This window comes from Lucilia cuprina, chromosome 6 (genome assembly GCF_022045245.1).
Source record: "Lucilia cuprina isolate Lc7/37 chromosome 6, ASM2204524v1, whole genome shotgun sequence".
NCBI lineage: Eukaryota > Metazoa > Arthropoda > Insecta > Diptera > Calliphoridae > Lucilia > Lucilia cuprina.
Genome location: NC_060954.1, coordinates 61,721,458 through 61,742,363, shown reverse-complemented (window position 1 = coordinate 61,742,363; position 20,906 = coordinate 61,721,458). Strand labels below are relative to the sequence as shown.

The window sequence follows — 20,906 nt, the reverse complement described above, 5'->3', positions numbered from 1 at the left end:
ATTTCGTATAGTCAATAAACTAGTCTTCATATTATTCCAATGACTAGTCAATGTATACTTATTTGGTCGATTCTATGTACATATCTTTCGACTAGTATAGACTCTACAGACTCATATGTTAACTAGTTTAAGGAAATTAATTTAAAAATGGTAAAACTCTAGACAGTACTGGTGTATGGATGGTTAAAAAGACTTTTATTACTTAAAAAATTACTCATACATATAGACATTTCAAATCCTGGTCATATTCCTATAATAAGCATTTATCGTTAGTGGGGAGTGTATGCAGTGTGTGCATGCCAATGATGTCTGCTAACGTGTTTGTAGTATAAAACCAATAAAATGTTGGCAAATATGGAAAAGGGTGTCATAAGAATAAACTATAAAAATTTGTCTCTTATTATTATCATTATTATCAAACCCAGAATGCTCGTTCTTTTACACATACACACACATTACACACTCTATTTCTAGCTCCCTTTAGTCACATATGCATTTATAACCTTATAATAGTATATTTTTTATAATCCTTTATATAAACATAGCATACTTATGGGTAAAATAAGTGAAAAAGATGAAAAAGTAGAAAAAAAATACAACATGTTTTTTCTCTAAACATAATTTTCAAGAATGTTCTCACCCATATTTATTTTATAGACCTATTAAAACATTGTTAAAAGGCATAATGGTGCTTGTGGCATTATTGAAAAGAATGGCATAGAAGTAGCAAATGAACTCACACACACACACATCTATTCACCCATACACATATTTTTATATCCTACAGACTAGCAAATAGTCAAAAGAGAACAAAATGCAAGGTTATGTTTTAGAGCTTTAAGCTACATATTTACTGCTGTAACTAGTAAATAGGCTTGTTGTAGCTACTACTAGTAAGTACATATTAGAAAGCAGTTGATTTTGCTATTTTCTGTTTTATAATTGATAGTGAACACTCAGAGTAGCTAGTGAATAATTAGTATTTTGAAATATTTTTACGAGTCCTGTTTGCTGTGCTGTGTTGAAGATTTTGTTCAGTTGACTACACATTCCTTTTGCAATCAAAAATTAAAACTAATTTTATTAATTTGAATTTGAAACTCTTGTTTGATATTTTTAGATATTTATTGTATACATACATATATCTTTATCTTTATAATTCTACTCTTTAAGATAAATTAAACCAAAACGTAACAAAAGTAACAAGACATTCAAGACACAAAAGCTTCCTCATACTGATCTTCTAATCAGCCTAATTAAGACTGTTATTAGGAAACTTATTAGACAAGTTTCAAAATTTATATGTGAGGTCTTTTTTAATGCCACCAGATTATTATCAACCTCTAGCTCTGCTGGTGTTCAGCAAAATGTTTTAATGCATTTACACACAGAGGCCACATACAGAGATTTGCGAAAAAGCATTAATCATTTAATGAAATTAAGTAAAAAAGAACAAAAAAATAAATAAACAAAACCCACACACATTCGTACAACGCACTTGAACAAAAGTTTTGCCTTAAACATTGAGACTGAGACCAAAGTACACAGACATTAAGCAAGAAATATATCTGATAATTGGGTAGGAGGTCTTGGTGTTACTAGGTGTTTGGACTAACATTTAATAAATGCCAAAAAAATATATTTGTCATTCTAAAGTATAAATGGCAAAGAGGACCTAATGTGTTAAATTCAAAACCATTCACTTGCCCAAATAAATGTGTGGCAAACAGTAGAAAGAAGCAAATGAACAAATACATTTACAATTTTTATTTGGAAAAGAGTAAGAACCGTTCTAAAAGTCTCTCAATATGGAAGATCTCTTTGAGTTTATGAGATATTCCATTTGGGCCCCTAACCAGGGGGCATTTTTCCATGATAAAATCTCCATCATGGTGTATTGCAATCCCGGGGTAAAGAGATGCTACCAATACTTCTAGTCTGCCGGGACTACAATCTGGTGATGTCAAATGTATCCTTGGCTTGGCCTCGGAATGATTTGGCATGAGGTCTAACCAGAGCACCATATAATCTGGCACTACAGGTGGCCAGTTGCCTGCAGGACTATGTCCTGGCTGGTCAGTTGGTTGAGGTTCCTTCGGGATCCACGTAGTGGCAGTAGTTTAATACCCAAAATCGCGGGAGAGAATGTTGGTTTAATGACTGATATATCCTATACCTAATGGGTTAGATAATTCTCTCTTCAAACAGGTCTGTGTACAAAGCAGCATATGCTGGATTCCTAAACCCGATCGGTATCTCTTACTTCGTGTAGTGGGACGCTAGAATATGATGGGGAATAGTCAGGTCAGTATTCATTAGAGCTAATTTTAAAATTCCTGAGTACAACAAAAAGCAATAAATAATAATAACAATATAAAAAATAACTAGCTAAATCGAGCCTTACAAGATCGAGATGGTTTAATTGGCAGTCGTTTTCATAATAAGGATACGCCTACATTCTACATAAAAAATGTATGCATTTTAGGCAATTTTTTATATAAAAAATGTATGGATTTTAGGCAATTTTAGCTTTTTTATAAAGTATTATTAAAATATATACAATTTGTATAGCATAAATTTGCTTTAAAATGTGATCAAATGAGAATTCTCAAGAGTTAAAAAAACATGATAAATGGGCGTGGCTGTGAAATTAACGCTCACAAATTTTGTATGGTTATAAAAAGCATTTGTGTTTTATATTTTTAAAATTAAAACGATATTTAATGTATATATATAAAATACTAAAAATGTCCCTTTTAGAAGATGGCACTAATAACATCGGGGTTTTAAAAGGTATATCTACAATACCACTGCATAAAATCTATTATTTTTATGTGTGTTTGTCTGTTTGAAAAATTCGTAAATTTCTCTCTTGTACTTTTCGCAGCCTTAAACCAGCAAGTAATAAAAAACAGCAACAAACTTTGTGTTGCCTGCCTTTAGGAGTGAGTACAAATAAGTGTAAGTGTGTACGAAGCAAATCTACAGAGGAAACGGAAACAAGCATTTATTTGTTTCATTTGTTAGTGGTATTTTTGGTTGAATATTTTTTTTAGGAATTTTCATTACAAAAATATTATTGATGGCGGTGAATGCTATTGCCTGCATTCGGCCCAGTACGTATGTGTGTTAGTAAATTTTTTTGTTTTTGTTTCTGAGGCGTATATAAAGCTTTTTTCTAACATTAATCTAATGTCTTTTGTGGTGACACTATTATTACCAACATAAAATCGGTTTCTATTATAACATTTTTAAGAAGTTATGGGTTTTATGAGTTTTTTGATTCTGGTTGACTTAACAGTTAAACGGAATTGATATTCAACAAACTAGAATACATAAGCCTAAAGATATGATAACTATTATTTATTATATGTTGTTGGAATATTTCTGTCTATGTAATGTAAGTAATGCATTTGTCTAAAAGGTTTTAGGATAATTTGTTAAGGGCTAAGATTTTGCTATTTTTTTACAATTTTTCTTTTAATTTATGTAACGAGTTGTTTTTATGTACATTTTTTTACATTTGCTGTTTATTTATGGCGGTTAAAATCGTAGTAAATTAAACTTAAGGCATTTTGTTTTTTTAGGTCTTTAAAGTAGCCTTTGAAAAATAAAGAGAAGAAAAAAAAACGCAGTTGCCTATTTCAATGAGTTAGGATTTTATCCTTTTTTTGAAAGCTTAAAACAAATTATATTAAACAAATTAAGCAGTTAAAAGAAAACTTAATAAAGTATAAAAATAAATAAACAAAATTTAAATAAAGTCAAACCAGACAATTTATAAATATTTAGTTGTATTTTATAAGTTAATTATATTATGTTTATATGTTAAGTACATCATTTTATAAATATAAAAATATTATTGATATTTTAAAGTTTTAAATTTAAGAAAAATTTTATCTACTATATTTAACACTTTTTCTAAGCAAAGCTTTAAATATTTGAATATTTTAACTAAATACTTTTAAAGAGTTTCAAGGTGCTATATATAAATATGATAATTTTTAATTTTTTTTGTTATTTTTGTATATAAATATGATAAAATTTGTAATAATACAAGTCGTAGAAATATTTTTGTTGGGTGTTTTTAAATTAGTGTATATGTGTTGTTTGTTTGATAATTCTACACAATGATTATAGAAATATTTAGGTAATTTTCGGTTTTTTTTTTGTTTAATTTGGAAACTTTTGATTATTGTTCTTTTGTTATACATATCGAACATAGTATTCATTATAACACTAAAGATATGAAACTTGCAAATATCTTTATTCATTAAAAAATTGATTTCAACAAACATACAGACAGACGGACATCACTTAATTGATAAGGCAAAATTTTTTTAATTTTTTAGTCTTTTCCCTTACTCAGTGCTCAATTAACAAGTTATTTTATAGTACTTTTTGGAATAGTTTTTACAAAAAAGTACATATAAAGTTTATACAAGTGCCATTGAAAAAAATTAAATAATGTTATTGATAACGACCACTCATTACCAGGTAATGTATTAAATAACTACATTATCTAAATTACTCATTACCAAAAGTTGAAGATTTTTTGCTAGGCTATCTATAATCATCTAGAATGTTTATGAAAATACCCTTTTCATTTCATGATAGATGATTTTGCATACTGAGTCCGTCTCAGCCACAAATGCTGTTGAAATCTGGCAAGAGTATCATATGGAACCTGTAGCTAATTGGTTCGCTCTGTATTTGGTGATATTATAAAGGTCTATTAAGAGCTGTTGAAGTCTGAAAAGAGTATCAAAGAGTATAAAAGAGAGCATTGTCCGTATACTTCCGAGAATATACAGACACCCCGCCTTTTAAAAAGTACTAGTTAAAAAGTTTTGACTAAACCCCTTCATAAGAAACCTAGAACTTATATCTTGTTTCGATCGATACAGAGCACTCTTTTTCTAGGAAAACGCATTGCTTCAAAAACAGAGTGTAAGAAATTATCTTGACAAATTTTAAAAAAATTTTGTAAAATCTGAAAAAGTTGATAGTTGTTCAATTCACAGTCAGTGTCGTATCGTTGTATGTAGAAAAAATTGTAACTATTAATATAAATATAATTAGTTTTGAATTTTTCTTTTATTACGATCATTTTCTGTTACAGGCTATATATAGCACGTCATATATGAATCGATATTAATGCTTATATAATAATTAGTGACGTTCAAGTTTTCTCAAAGGGGGACTTTGTAAGGGTGCTAGGGTTTAAAATGGGACGTACATTACGGCCTACTTGTATAATACGTAGCTGTGTCTATTTTTGTAGGTATAGACATGGATAGACGGACGTGAATTAAGGATTCTGAAAATGATATTGATTTAATTGGTTTAGTTAATGGTGGGTATAGGACTCCATAAAATGGTTATAAACACTAACAACGAAATTACGTTACAATTATATCACAGAAATGTGAATTGAACAAATAACTTTTGAAATGACAAATATTAAAAAAATAAATTGTAAAGGTTTAGAGGTCTTTTTTGATGTGAAATAAATGAATAAAATTTTAAGGTTATTTTAAACTGGAAATAGCGGTATTTCCGAGAACAGGTTCGAGAACTAATAGATCATTGAATAATCTCAAACTTCGATTCCTAAACAATTCTGTAATCATTGGGTAAAATATATTTAGAAAATAAAGGTCTTCATAGTTTGTGATTAAACGAAACCCTAAAGTTGTAAAAATTTCTTGCTTAAATCTACGCAAAATACAGTAAATACAAATTATGTAATTATTTATAGAATAACAAACAAATTTAAAAAAAACCTCAAACTGTGAATACCCTTAATATTTTCACTTTTATGTATGTATGTTGGTGTAAATGTTAAATGAAATTTGAATTTTTAATATAATTTAACAGGAAATATACAAATAACTAACTACTAATAAGCAAAATGAACTAAACTAAAACTAAACTAACTAACTAACGCACTAGCTAAATGGTGTTTAAAATTGTGATTAAAAATAAATGTTAAGAAATACAATTTTAATCATGATCAACAGGTATATATAAAGTTAGTAGCAGGAGAAATACAAAAATACAAAGTGGCAGAAGAAATTTGTTTATAAAAAAACAGGGCTGGGTTGGGAATATTTTCAACTTTATCTCTTTTTTTCTAAAATTTTCATAAGAATATAATTAAAAAATAATAATTAGTTTCAATAAGAAAACAAAAACAATAAAATAACTTTTTACATATGTATAACAACAAAATCAGAGATCTAATACAAAGAAGAAAAATAATGTTGGCAATAAACAAAAAGATATGAAAAGAATAATTAAAAAAAATAAAGAAAATAATAAATTGAAACTTAAGACTAAAACAAAACAAAAGCTAATTAAAGAACAAAAAAATATATATATAAAAAAACAACAGGAAGGATTTTAAGTAGAAAAAGATGAAGATTTAACTATAAAAAAAGTTTAAAGAAAAACTTTTTATATTCCTTAAAGAGGGACAAAAAAACGTAAGGAACCAAGTATACATGTTGGTTGTTTGAAATAATTATAAAAAAAGTACTTAAGAATAAAATTGTAGTGTTTATGTTTTTTTTTGGCAAAAGTTTAAAAAAAATATATATATTTAGTTTTTATTTAAAAGAATAAAAACTAGTTTTATTTAAAAAAAAGTGTAACGCAAAAGGGCAACAAGTAATGGATAACGTAAAGAATAACTTGAGAATGTAGGTAAAAGTAGTAGAACGAGTAGAAAGAAAAAATTAAGAACAAGTTGAAAAGTATAATTCTAAATGGCGGACCTGAACTACTAGATATATCTTGTGTAGGCACTGGCAATCCTAATCCTCCACCAATTCTTTGTTGGGCTAATTCCTGTTGTTGCAATTGAACGCCCAATATGGGCATAGGCACTGGCGGTGGCCGTACGCCTCGAGCAACTCGAGTTGCTGACGAACCAGAAACTCCAGCACTGCCTGTCGCTGAGGGCCGATCAGAACGTTCGGGACATTCGGGCACATTAACAATGGGTATATCGGGCTGCTGCTGCTGTTGTTGTTGACCATCGCCGCCTCCTTTGGAGCCTGTATTTTGGACGGATTTATCAGCTGCAATAGTGGCGTTTTTAAGTTCGCCAGCTTGCTTTAAAACGCGATATACTTGATCGATATCGGTCAGTTCTAATACAATATGAGATGATTTTTTTTTGTTTTTCGATTGATTTGGTTTTCGTGGGGGTGGTGAAGTGAATTGGTATGCGAATTATTTTGATTTGTTTTTTTTTAATTTATTTTTGAAGGGAAGGGTTGCATTAATTTTACATCAAATTTCATTAGCCGATATACATATGTATTGGTTTGGTTTTTTGTAATAGTTTTTGGTTCACATGAGGATTTCAAATGTTAACGAGGAAGGATTGTCATAGAATTTAAAATGAAGGTATTTTTATAAATGTTAATAATTTAGTTTCTATTTAAATTAAAAATATGAATGTTTAGATGATATTTGTTAGGAAAATACTTAAAAAAATTTGTGAGTTTTAAAGTTTAATAAATAAAATAAAATAATTAATAGCTTTTATGTGTGATAATTTTATTTCAATAATATTTAAAATTTATCTATTTTAATACGTTATTATAAACATTATATAGCGATGAAGAATGGTTGATACCACTTAAAAATGTATTTTTTTTAAACATGAGTTCTATATTATGCTGTTGATAATAGTGACCAAGTCGCTTAATAAAATACTGCTTGAATTAACTCTTGAATAGTACTCAAATCTGTATGAATTAAGGTGGTCCAAAACAAAATTAGCTAATAATTAAGCTTCAACTAACAGATCTTAAGCATAAAATATGCAGTAATTTAGTAATTACTTTTTGATATTTAGCTCATAGTTTAGTCTATAGTCTAGACTATAGTAAAGTCTATAGTTTAGTCTATAGTCTAGTCTATAGTCTAGTCTATAGCCTAGTCTATATCTAGTCTATAGTTTAGTCTATAGCCTAGTCTATATCTAGTCTATAGTTTAGTCTATAGCCTAGTCTATATCTAGTCTGTAGTCTAGTCTAGTTTATAGCCTAGTTTATAGCCTAGTCTGTAGTCTATAGTCTAGTCTATAGTCTAGTCTATAGTCTAGTCTATAGTCTAGTCTATAGTCTAGTCTATAGTCTAGTCTATAGTCTAGTCTATAGTCTGGTCTATAGTCTAGTCTATAGTCTAGTCTATATTCTAGTCTATAGTCTAGTCTATAGTCTAGTCTATAGTTAAGTCTATAGTTAAGTCTATAGTCTAGTCTATAGTTTAGTCTATAGTCTAGTCTATAGTCTAGTCTACGGTCCTGTCTATAGTCTAGTCTACAGTCTAGTCTATAGTCTAATCTGTAGTCTAGTCTAAAGTCTAGTCTATTGTCTAGTCTACAGTCTAGTCTATAGTCAAGTCTATAATTTAGTCTATAGTCTAGTCTATATTCTAGTCTATAGTCTAGTCTATATTCTAGTCTATAGTTTCGTCTATAGTCTAGTCTATAGTCTAGTCTATAATTTTTTTTATAGTCTGGTTCATAGTTTAGTCTATGTCTACAATATATCCTAGTCTTTAGTTTGTTCCTTGATAAATAAATGTAAACTTTTATTTTTTTATTTTAATAAATGTAATCTTTTATTTAGGAACAAATTTTGTTTAAGGACCGCCCTAATGAACATAAATATATTAAATTATGTGTAAAATTGATTTGGTTTTAATGGTGTTGTAAAGATGAATGAAGCAAAAAACAGAAATAATAAAAAATAATGTATATTTCTCTTACAATCATGATTAAATTCTAACCAAGTCGCCTAAATACATATGTATGTGCATTTTTATTTTCCTATATCACCTTAAAAAAGTCTCACACACACTTAAGCACGCTTCACATTCATACAAAAACTTTCATTCATAATTCGATAACTTTTATTTAGTTGTTGTTATTGTTGTTTGTATTGTAATTATTTTAGTTATATGTATATATAAAAAAATAATAATGAAGCTGAGAGTTATGAAAAAGTTTTTCATTGACTATTAACTGTTGATTTTCAACACATGCTCCACTAATAATAAATTTTTATATATATTTTTGTACATTTATATGTGTGTGAGAGAACATAAGAGGGAACAAGATAAATGCTTAATTTTTGAGATTTTTCCAAATTTACTTTTCGTTGCTCTTGTTCTCTAACAAAAAAGTATAAATTGATGTGAATTATATTTGAAATTTAAATTTGTTATTGTATGAGTTTTAATTTATAATTGTTTCATTGTTTTTTAAGTGTTGGTGTAAATTTCAAATTATTAAATGATAATTTAAATTATGTATAAAAAGCAAGCAATTTATATTAACTTGGCTTAAAAACACAAACATTTGGGGTTATAATAGTAGTTAATAAATAAAACAAGATTCCAATATAATATTTTTCAAAACTACATTTTAGTAAATTTTAATTTTTTTTAATATAGTATTTAAAAAATTCTTTACTTTATATAAACCCCAAGTTTGTTACAAATAACAGAAAAATAAAATTTAAATGAAATTTGATTTTTAGTAGCTGCTAAGTTCTAGTATATGTTTATAGTTAATAGTTAATAATTATTTGTAAATATATATATATTAGTTAGCATTTTTTTAAGTATTTATATATATAATAAATTTGTTTAAGCAATACATCTAAATTGATTCGCTTCGGTATCAATAAATAACTAATTTTGTTTTGATTTATTTTTTGTCCCAAATACCTAATTGAGCAATGCGTTCGATGAAAGGTGTTTTTTGACGAAATTTTTTCGCTGGCAATGACGCTGCTGCAGTTGCCTCATTTTCTTGAAACGTCATATCTGTATTGTCCTCATCTACTAAGTTGTCACCACACATTCCAATATACACAATACACATATACATTAATATTAATATTAAGAAATATATTCATTTAGACAAACACTTTGTTTGAATAATAAAATTGACTGATAAAGTAAAATTTTATTTATTTTTATTTAATTTCTAATTTGTTTAAATAGCAGTTGTGGCAGTGGTTTAATATTAATATTATTACTATTTTTTTTTATTATATTTTGTTAACATTTAATGTGTATTGTGTGTTATCAAATGTAATGTTTTGTAATCTAATGTAATACACAACCATTTATACTATTTATTGTTTTGACATCATGCTTTTCCTTTGTAAAACTTTCGTATGTAGTATGCATGTGTTTTGGTCCTTTTTTTATTTTAGTACTTTCTTTTTCGTATATAAATATATTTTTATTATCAATATTATGGTATTTTATTCTTCTTTATTATTTTGATGTTTTCTTTATCTAATAAAATCAATATTTAATAAAAAAAGTATAATGTGAAATAAATATCTTCGAGCTATAACGTTTGCTATATACAATCGAAAGAGAGAAAAAAATCAAAATGGTCATTGAACATTTACTGTCCATAAATGTTCAAATTTAATATTTGATAATCAATTTTATGTTACTTTTTTTTTCCTTCTTGTTTGCTATTTTATTATTTAATAATAATGTGAGTGCTGAAGGAGGAGAAAGTTCACATGTGCAGATAAAAATTATTATTTAAGAAAAATTTAATTGTTGTATTTCTGTTAAGGTAAGAATTAGTTTAGAATTTTGGAAACTTTATGTCAATTTTATAAATTTTTTTTTGAACTTTTAACTCCCAATAACACAATGTCTAGTTATTCTTAAGGTTAAATTGACAGTTTTCATACAAAAAATATTTTAATCGGCAGAATAACTTTCGGTTAAGCGATAACCAGAGGTGGGGTTAACGGGGCTAAGAAGAATAGTGTCATAGCTTCATAATACTAATGCTTAAGTTTATATGTCTATGTGATGTCTAGGATTTGTCTATGTTTTGTCTTCGTTATGACTATGGTATGTCTATGTTTTGTCTCCGTTATGTCTTCGTTATGTCTGTGTTAAGTCTACGTTATGTCTATGTTATGTCTATGTTTTGTCTCCGTTATGTCTATGTTATGACTATGGTATGTCTAGGGGTTGTCTCCGTAATGTCTTCGTTATGTCTATGTTATGACTATGTTATGTCTATGTTTTGTCTCCGTTATGTCTATGTAAAGTCTGTAAAATGTCTATGTTATGTCTGTGATATAGATATATTTCATGTTCATTTTTAATTCACCTTACGTTGCGACGAATCGTTTTGCGTTCCTCGGATAAACTCTTTTTAGCTCTCTTCCCTTTAAAGCTTTTACATTGTAAACCTTACCCCTGGGAGAACATTCAGTTAAAGCTCTTTTAACAATCCAATACGGTCTTAGACTTAACTTTATCACCTGATATCGCCTTAATTGCCTTCTGGCTATCGATTTATATATTAAGCCGAGCGTCATATTTGTTATAAACACTCTACGCATTCCGTTATTCGGACTTTTGCCTGAAAGTTTTAGTTGTGATTAGGTAAACGTTAATATATTTCTGTTTCTTGACTTCAATACAAGACCAATAAAAGTAGCCAATTCACGTAACAACTGATAACTGCGAGTATTTTTTTGACCAAGACATCCTATTAGGGATCAACATTTCAAATGTCGATGTTAGTCAATGCTATTTCTATGTTATGCCTGTATTATGTCTATGTGGTTTATATGTTCGTCTATGTTATGTCTGTGTTATGTCTATACTATGTCTATGTCTATATCATGTCAATATTATGTCTACATGAAAATCAATTTAAATATCTGTGTCTTTTTCATAATAACTTGTCAATACCCACGTATATGTCAATTTCTTTGAACTATAACTTTGTCAACATCTTTGTCTAGACACAGTTTGTACATTTCTAAAACCATATATTTTTATTTAATTTTACTTAAAAATACAAAAAAAAAAGTAAATTTGTTAAAGAAGAAAATGATTAACATTTGTTAGAAACAAAAATCATTTATTAATCCTACCTATACTTAAGATATACATATGTATAAATTTTAGAAAACGCAATACACTTAAAAGCTGTTGTTACAAATATCAGCTTCAGTATCAATTTCAATTTAGTGTCAATAACATAACATCCCTTTTACCAACATTTGGTTATTTTGGTTAAAAGCATTTAGATTCATTCAATATTGATTTTATTAGATACAGACTCACACACACTCACACATACTTACAATCGTACCAAACTCAAATACTATACTAAATATTACATATAAGTATATTATAAATAAGAAAAAATGTTAAATAGATTTTTTTTAATTGAGTACGAAAAAAAAAAATAAAATTTAATAAAAATAATAAATTAAAAAAAATTATTATGAAATAACAAAAGTAAAAAGTATTGAAAAAAATGCAGCAAAAATATTAGTAAATAATAAGAAAGTATTGAAAAAGAAAATCAACAAACGAAAATCTGTTTAAATTTGTAAATTAAAAAGAAAGAAATTCTATAGATTAGGATCTACTAGCCCTTTATAGTTATGACCTTTTTTGTCTCTTATTTTAAGCGTTTGGCTGTTGTTTTTAATATTTATTTTTTTATTTTCAAAAATTAAATTGTTGTAAAATTCGGTGTTTTTTTAAATTATTGCGAAATTTTTTTTAAACAAATACTCACTTTCTTCCTCGATATCTATACGATTTTCCAATTCCGAAGTGCTTTTTTGACGTCTCAACAATTTTTGTTTTGGCTGACAACGTGGCAGCTGCGAGGCACAATCGCCATGAGCATTTAACTTACATATACGACAACGTAGACCTTGACGTGTGTGACCTTAGAGAGAGAGAAAAAAAGAAGTTAATAAAGTATAGTTGTAGAAGTAGAAAATGAGATTTATTTTAAAATCGTTTAAGGAAAGATTTAAAAGAATTTTAAGAGGAAAATTTTGTGTTTGTTGAATTTATATTGGGTTAAGTATGTATTTTGTATGTGTTTATGTCTATTTTTGTGGCTATGTTTGTCCAAACTTTTAAAGTTTAAGCCCACCGTTTTGTTTATCTAACTTTATTCAAGTTTTTGCTCCTCTTGATGTCTTGTATCAAAGTCAAATCCAAGAAATAAAAATTCCATAACATTTACCTCTTAATATTTGTGAACACACATCACAGGCTGTTATCTTTTTATAAGTATATTCCTGTAAATGATGGCTACCATCCTCATTGGGCCGTAATGGCTGCGATGAACTGCCAGCGGCTCCATTACGTCTAAGAGAGAGAAAATAAAAGAGAAAAACAAAATTACTAAAACAATCTAATCAAAAGGATCTTTCAAAATAAAACAAATTCAACAACTTATGAAAAATAAATAATACAAAATAAAAAAACAACATAAACTCTAGCGTCAGTTATATAAATTTCTAAAAACCAACTTTCGAAACTATTTACAGACAGTTAACTGGCCTTGTTATTCTTTGTTAGCTCCCAGTGGGTGGTTTTTGTTTAGGGGCAATTTTTATTTTTTTCATATTTTTTTCTTAGTATTCAATGGTGAGAAATAAATATTTTAATTGCTTTTTATGGTGAACAGAGTGCACAAGAGATATTTTTGTTCAACCATTTATCATTGTCATGTATTCGTGTATTGGCTTTTATCACTGAATATTTGGTTGTATTTTCAAGTGTGTTTCAGGCAAAATTTCTGAACCCCTGAACAGTTTGAAATCGTATTCTATAAAACAGAAAATACAAGTTTTATTCAAAATAAGGAAAAAAACACGAAATGACACTTGTTAAACAAATATATTTTGTTTCCTTTTCGTGTTTAACTACAATTCACCTGATAGATACATTCACATATAAAACTTTGATATTGTTAAAGTTGTATGCAAATTACGATATTTTTTTAATGTTTCCATGAGTTATTCAAATTAAAAACATCTTGTTTGGTTGATTTTTGGTCAATATCCAATTAAATGTTTTTATGTTGCCAGAATATTTTAGATAAGGTTTTATTACCCTGTAAAGTATGCAACAAAATGTTATTTTTTAAATATTTGACATACATATGAAGTTGTTTTTATCATGACAATGAAATTTCATAGATATTGAATGTGAAAATATATTTTGAACTCTTGTTAAAATACCAAAATGTAATAATTTTAAACTTGTAAAGGATACCTTTAAAATCTACCACCATATATTGAAATACAAAATAATAAAGATATTAATTTAGGAAAATTATAATATCTTAATGAAAATAATTAATAACTTAATTAAAATTTAAATCAAATAAAAAGTAAATTTCTATACAATATAAATCACATAAGACCTAGAACTGAGTATAAAAAAAATGTATTTTAGCTAAAATTTTAAAGATTTATTAGATAATAGATTTCTCTTATGATTTATTATTTAAATATTTACTCATTTCTTTTGCTATATACACAATAAACAAATGTATTTATATATTTATTTACAAATTACCAGTTTAATTGCATAAATATATATGTACATACAAACATATAAATATAAATTTATATTTATTTAGCTTTCATAAATCCATTACGGTTATTTAATTATTTATCTACTCTGGGTATACACACACACGCATACACAACTAAATGTTGTTTATAAATTATTTGTATAATCAAAATAATTTTCTAGCTAAAATTATTTTAATACAAATAATCAAATTATATAAATTAAAATCTACTGGTTTTGTTAGGTGTTTTAAACTAAATGCACAAAATACTAGTATGAGTATGATTAATTAAGATAATTTAAAATGAAATTTTAAAAATAAAGATTTTAATTTAAAATAAATAAACAAAAAAAATATTTAAAATAAACTACATGCAAAATATTAGAAAAATATATGTTGTATTTTTTACTAAATGTGTGCAAATGTCATGATTTATGAAAATCAACTGTAAATTTCAATTTTACAAACTCTTTTATTTATTTACCCAAACATACAGAGATACATTTTTATATACATATATATACATATATGCATGTAGTTATACACCTGTTAATTATTGCATGTCATTCATGTTAATTGAGTTAGTTGAAGTTTGTGTTGTTGTATTTGTTGTTTGTGCAAAAATAAACACTGTCATAAAATATATGAATCCATTAAATACAATATGTCAGTTTAAATAAATAAAACGAATCTGAAACATGAATTAATATTCAGTACTTTTGTACTTTATTTTGGTACTTTTTGATAACAAAACAAATATACATATATAGATAAATGCATAATAAATATATTAATTGTAAATATATTAATTGTCTAGTTTATAAAACAATCCATTGTTTAGTCAATTGACAGGTCCTTAATTTAGAAGATGCCCGTACTCTAGTCAATGGACTAGCCGTAAAAAAGCCACTTATTAATCTATTGGCTAGACTAGTTCATACATAGTCCAGATATATTCTACTTAATAGGCTAGTTCATTACTATACTATGAACTAGTTATTACTATACTATGAATAGTTCAGTCAATAGTCTAGTCAATTGACTACTTTTTAGTTTAGTAAATAGTCTAGTTTATTTCCTTATCAGTAGACTACTCCAAAGTCTAATAAATATACTAGTCCATAATTATTATATAGTTTAGTCAAAAGACTACTTCATAGTTTTGTCAATTATATACTCTATAGTTTAGTAAATAGACTACTACATAGTTTAGTTAAGTTAAGGCACTCCATAGTCTAGCCAATAGACAACTTCTTAGTCTAGTAAATAGTCTAATCTGATCCTTAATTTACTTTAGTGCTGCTAGTTACTTTAGTTGCTCTAGTCTATAGTCCAGTCAATAAACTACTTCATAGTTCAGTCACTAGACTATTTCAAAGTTAAGACACTAGACTACTTTATAGTCTTGTTAATAGATTGCTTCATATTGAAGTAAACAGATTAGTCTAGTTTAGTTCATTTACTGGTAGTCTAGTCAAAAGGCTAGTGTATTAACGTTTCATAGATTCAATGATTTTGTCAATATATAGTCAATAGCCTAGACTAGTCCATAATTGAGTCAGTAGACTAGTCTATATTTAAGGCAAGAAACTACTCCATAGTCATGTCAATAGTCTAGACTAGTCTATTGCCATTAGACAAGTCCTAGTCAATAGACTTTTCCATAGTCTGATAAATAGACTAATCCATAGTCTATACAGTCGAGTACATCTTATTCTCTTCAATAGTCTAGTCATTTAACTAGTCCATAGTGTAGACGGTAGTCTAGTCAGAAGTCTCATCGCCTTCATGAGTGCCAGTTGTTGAGAAATAAATAAAAAAGTACATTTTTGGTTAAGTTAGTCGTATTTATTTAGTAAGTACTATATCCCATTTCCATCTCTACTCTGAACTATAATAAAAATACAACAGTACGTATGAGTTTGATTTTTTCCTTCATATTAGAATGAACTAAATAAAATATTACTCATACGATAAGGTGACACAAATGAATAAATAAACATGAATTAAAATTAAACAAATAGCTAGATTTTTCAGGGATTACATGATATACAAAAGTAATATGATGACTAAATGAAAGTTAGTTATTTTTTTAAAACTAATTGTGTGTTTCAAACCATAACAATTTTTCATAGTTTATTGCTATTTTTAAAAGCAAAATTATGTGTTTAATTCCCTAGAAAAATCATGCCGGTTTAAAATTGATTTTTTTCTGAAAAGTTGTTTAGCACATTAGTTTTATTAGCTTTATTAAAAAAAACTTTACCAAGTTTATTTTAATTTAAATAATTTATTTAAACTAATGATGTTTATTATTTATAAATAGAACAGTTTGATGTTGTTAGTAGAAATTGTTGATAAATTATATAAATTTATTTAACAAAGCTAATTTGTTTTTATATATATTTTGGTTTTATATATATATTTTGGTTTTATATCATATAAAAATGATGAAATTTTAATGTTACATAATTTTTGCTTCATGATTTAAGTAGTTTTTAACATTCGAATATTATTTGTCACTAAAATTTTATATTGGAAAAAATTGGTCAGTTAAGCAATGTCAAATTTACATCATTATTATGCACATAGGTATTGACTTGCATAAATACATATTTAACTTTTAGTTCTGGTACATATTCCTATTTTAATTGAGAAATATATAAACTACAAAATGGTTTATTACTTGAATAATAATAATAACAGTTTGTTAGAGAAATAAATTGATTTCTAAGCAATGTTCAACTGGGCGTATACTTATTTAAAATATAGAAAACTTTCTCTACCAAAAAGCAGTAGAAACTTAACTTTATAAATAAATTTATCACATTTTTTTTAATTAATATTTTATCTATAGTTATAAAAAAAGTAAAGTAATATTTTCATATTTGGTAAGTAAAAATTCATAAAGATTAAGGATACCAAATATATTAATATTTGTTAAAAAAATTTTTTGTTAGAGTTGGTGAAGTTATAAAATTTCATTTTGGAAAATAAATATTATTTAAAACAAGACAAATACATAGCAACAAAATTTAAAAACTTTTGTACTTTATCATTTCTATATTTTGGTGTTTTTGATGTTGTAGTAAAAGAAACACTTACAACAATAAATTGTAAGGTATACTTAAAGGGGCGTATTGTATATTGTTATATTTTCTAAATACTCATAAGACAAATACGGTCTATTGGGGCAGTGATTGTCTACTTTTTTTAGTTATTGTTGTTCTACTTATATTTTGCTGCATTGGTATTTGTGGCGTTTGTGGCAACATGGTTTTGTTTGTGTATTTACTTATGAAATGGTGTAAATGTAAAAAATGCAGCAACATTACATGAAATGATACTCAACACAAAAAGTTGTTGCTGTGGGTTGCTTGGTTGCACAGCAAAAGCTGAAATATAAGAAATGAATTCAACAAAGAAACAAACAACTTTTCCAATGGAAAAACTTTTGTAATTTTCTTGTGCCTTTTAGTTTTATATTTCGATTTTGTTTTTTGCTAGTACTTTTGTAGGGTTTTTTTTTTCTTAAAAGTTCTTTAACATTGCATTATTTGCAGTGTCTATTTGTATGTAGTTCATGATGGTAAAAAGTTATTTTCTTATTAAGCATTACATTAATATTCTTAGTTAGTTGTTTGTTAAGAAATACTAAGAAATATCAGAAATATAAATATATTCAGTATATTATGGACTTAACTTTACAACAATATTTATCTATTAAGAAATAGATAAACTAGTGCATTACGCTAGTCAATAGGTATGACATCCTAGAAAAACACTAAATTTTTATTGTACTAGTGATAGATAAGTTAATAGTGTTATCTGCGTACTATACAATAGACTTGTCTATATATTCCTTAGTAATGAAGTCGAAAGACTATCTGTGGATTAGTCAAGTCAGTAGGTATTAGGGCTATATATAATACAATAATAGATTTAAACGTTTTTTAAGTAAAAATAAGCATTATTTTAAAATTTAAATTGTCTATTCCGAACATGCACTAGGGTTCTATAGTTGAAACGAAAAGTCGACTTTTAGAATTTTTGCATTTAGCTAAAAGTCGACTTTTCGACTTTTTTCATTTATATAAAAGTCGAATTTTAGACTTTTAGTATTTTATAAATAGTAGTTTTTTCCCACTTTATCCGATTTTTTTCCAACTTTTTCCGACTTTTTTTCATTTTTCGACTTTTTGACTATTTTTGACTATTTTCGACTATTGTTTTACTTTTTTTGAGTTTTTCCGACTATTTAGAGTTTTTGACTTGTTTCCACTTTTTTTTAAACATTCGAATTTTTTCTACTATTTTCGAGTTTTCGACATTTTCTGACTTTTTCCGGCTTTACGACTTTTTGACTATTTTTGATCTTTTTCGACTATACTTTTACTTTTTTCGACTATTTTTTTACTATATTATAGTTTGCGACTTTTTTCGACTTTTATTTACAAAGTTGATTTTTTGACATTTTTATAGACGATAGTCGAGTTATCGACTTTTATGGAACAAAATAGTCGACTTCGACTTTTTTCGACAAAAAGTCGATTAATCGAAAGTCGATTTATAGAACCCTAACATGCACAGAATAAAACTGTACGTATGATTGTTTTTAAATATAGTGAGAGAAAAAATATAACTCATACGTGTAGTTGAAAAACTATTGGATTTATTATTAAAATAACAACAATCTAAGCGGTCTATTAATTGTTCAAAATTTAGTGTAAAAAGATGTTTAATGTTATTGTCCTGGCGCTGAGTATTGCTTATGTAAGTATATTTAAGATTCCACGCAAACCAATATAGCGTTCAAACTTATATAATTTGTATTTTTTTGCCTTTTTGCATTTGTTTGCGAATGTTTTTGACAGATTGCATAAGTTAAGCACTAACTTGTGCAATTTCATGTCATATTTTATTAATGTGATTTGATTTTTAAATTTCGTCATAAGATAAAGTAACAAATAATATTTACAAACTCTTAGCAAATCCCTAAAATCTTATAGAAGATAGTTTTAAAATATTAAAAATGTATAGGTTAATGCAATTTCAATAAGCATTTAAGTCACCTTAATAAAAACAATTTCATGCTGAACTACTTATTAAAGCCAGACAGAATATAAACTAGTTTCCTAACAATTCTAGGTTACGTAGCCATAAAATTACAAAATTATAACACCCCCAAATCGGATGACAGAAGGCTAAATAAACTGCAGAAAAAATACATTCCCATCTAAGTGTAAACATGCAGAAGTTTATGAGTTTTTTTGTGATTGTTTTGAAATATCACAGAAAAAAACTTCATAATTTTAGCATCATCCTTAACAGCAGTTAAAAAAATCTGTAATTTTTACGGTCTCATAAATCTAAAAGTGTAATTTTAGTTTTCCTTTTATGCATTCTTTTTTGTACATTTTAACTTTGTTTTTTGTTTTGTTTGTTTTTATTTCTTTTTAATTTCACATGTTTGTTTTTTGTTCTTGTCTTCTTGAAGAGACTTCTGTTTGTGTGTGTTTTCAATCTTTTATTTTATTTTGAATAAAACTTTATTTGAAACAGTATAAGGGAAATACTTTAAAAAGGTCTATTAGAAGTTCCATAGTCCATTTATATAAGAGAGTAGATAAGTTTATTGCATTTTAAAAAGAAAAAAGTTGAGACATTTATCTTTGAATTTAAACTATTTTAGAAAACAAAAATCTTTCTTATTTTGGATAAAAAAAACTTTGACTAAAGAAGTAAAGATTGGAGGTTCGATCCAAGGGTTTAAGTTCTCATTTCTCCTTAATTTTCCCCACTGTCTGTATGTTTGCTTAGCATTAAAGTGGACAATTTTGCTAACAGAAAAAAAGGAAAAATTAAATATTTATGAACAATATATGTACAATAGAGTCCAACAAGAAATAAAAAATGTAAAAAACGATTTTTTCTATTTAGAATTTTTTGAAATTAAAGTTGAATATAAATCTAAAAAATAAACAAAAGCTAAAGGAGAAAGAGGGAGATTATAGAAGGTAGGCTAAGTTTGTTAAATCGAGTTTAAGTCGAAAAATAATTTAATTTTTAAACACTTTTAAAAATGCATTAATTCATAATGTAGAATTAACTTAATACAATCAATATAAATTTTAACGATTTTTTTATCGTCTCTGCTGGGTTTTTTCAAACATTACATTTTAAAAAAATAATTATTCAAAATTTCTTTATAATTTTTAAAGTAATTTTAAGTACACCTTCATTCTATGTTATTCTAAAAGGTTTTTCTATTCACTTAATCAGCAGGAGTTTATATATTTTTTTTCTTTCTATATGGTTTTTACTTTTAATTTCACATGTCAATGAGTTCAAAGGTGTTTTTCTTTTGTTTATGATGGTAAGGTTAGTTTTTTTTTAATATTTCAATTTAAACAATTGCACAAAAAACAATTTGAAATACTGAAACGAAAAGAGGGGCAAACATTTATAAAAATGAAATTGCTGTTACAACAATTTA

The 20,906-nt window shown here is 26.5% G+C and overlaps 1 protein-coding gene across 5 annotated transcripts in view; it reads right to left on the bottom strand.

The window, feature by feature from the left end:
• LOC111680041 overlaps nt 1-20,906 on the bottom strand; it is a 146,934-nt gene that overhangs the window by 19,604 nt on the left and 106,424 nt on the right. For all 5 annotated transcript variants that reach the window (XM_046955146.1, XM_046955147.1, XM_046955151.1 and 2 more), the window contains 2 exons: nt 13,070-13,194; nt 12,608-12,763 (listed from right to left, as the gene is read on the bottom strand). In XM_046955146.1, the coding sequence (XP_046811102.1) occupies nt 12,608-12,763; nt 13,070-13,194 (281 nt within the window). The remainder of the gene's footprint in view (nt 1-12,607; nt 12,764-13,069; nt 13,195-20,906) is intronic.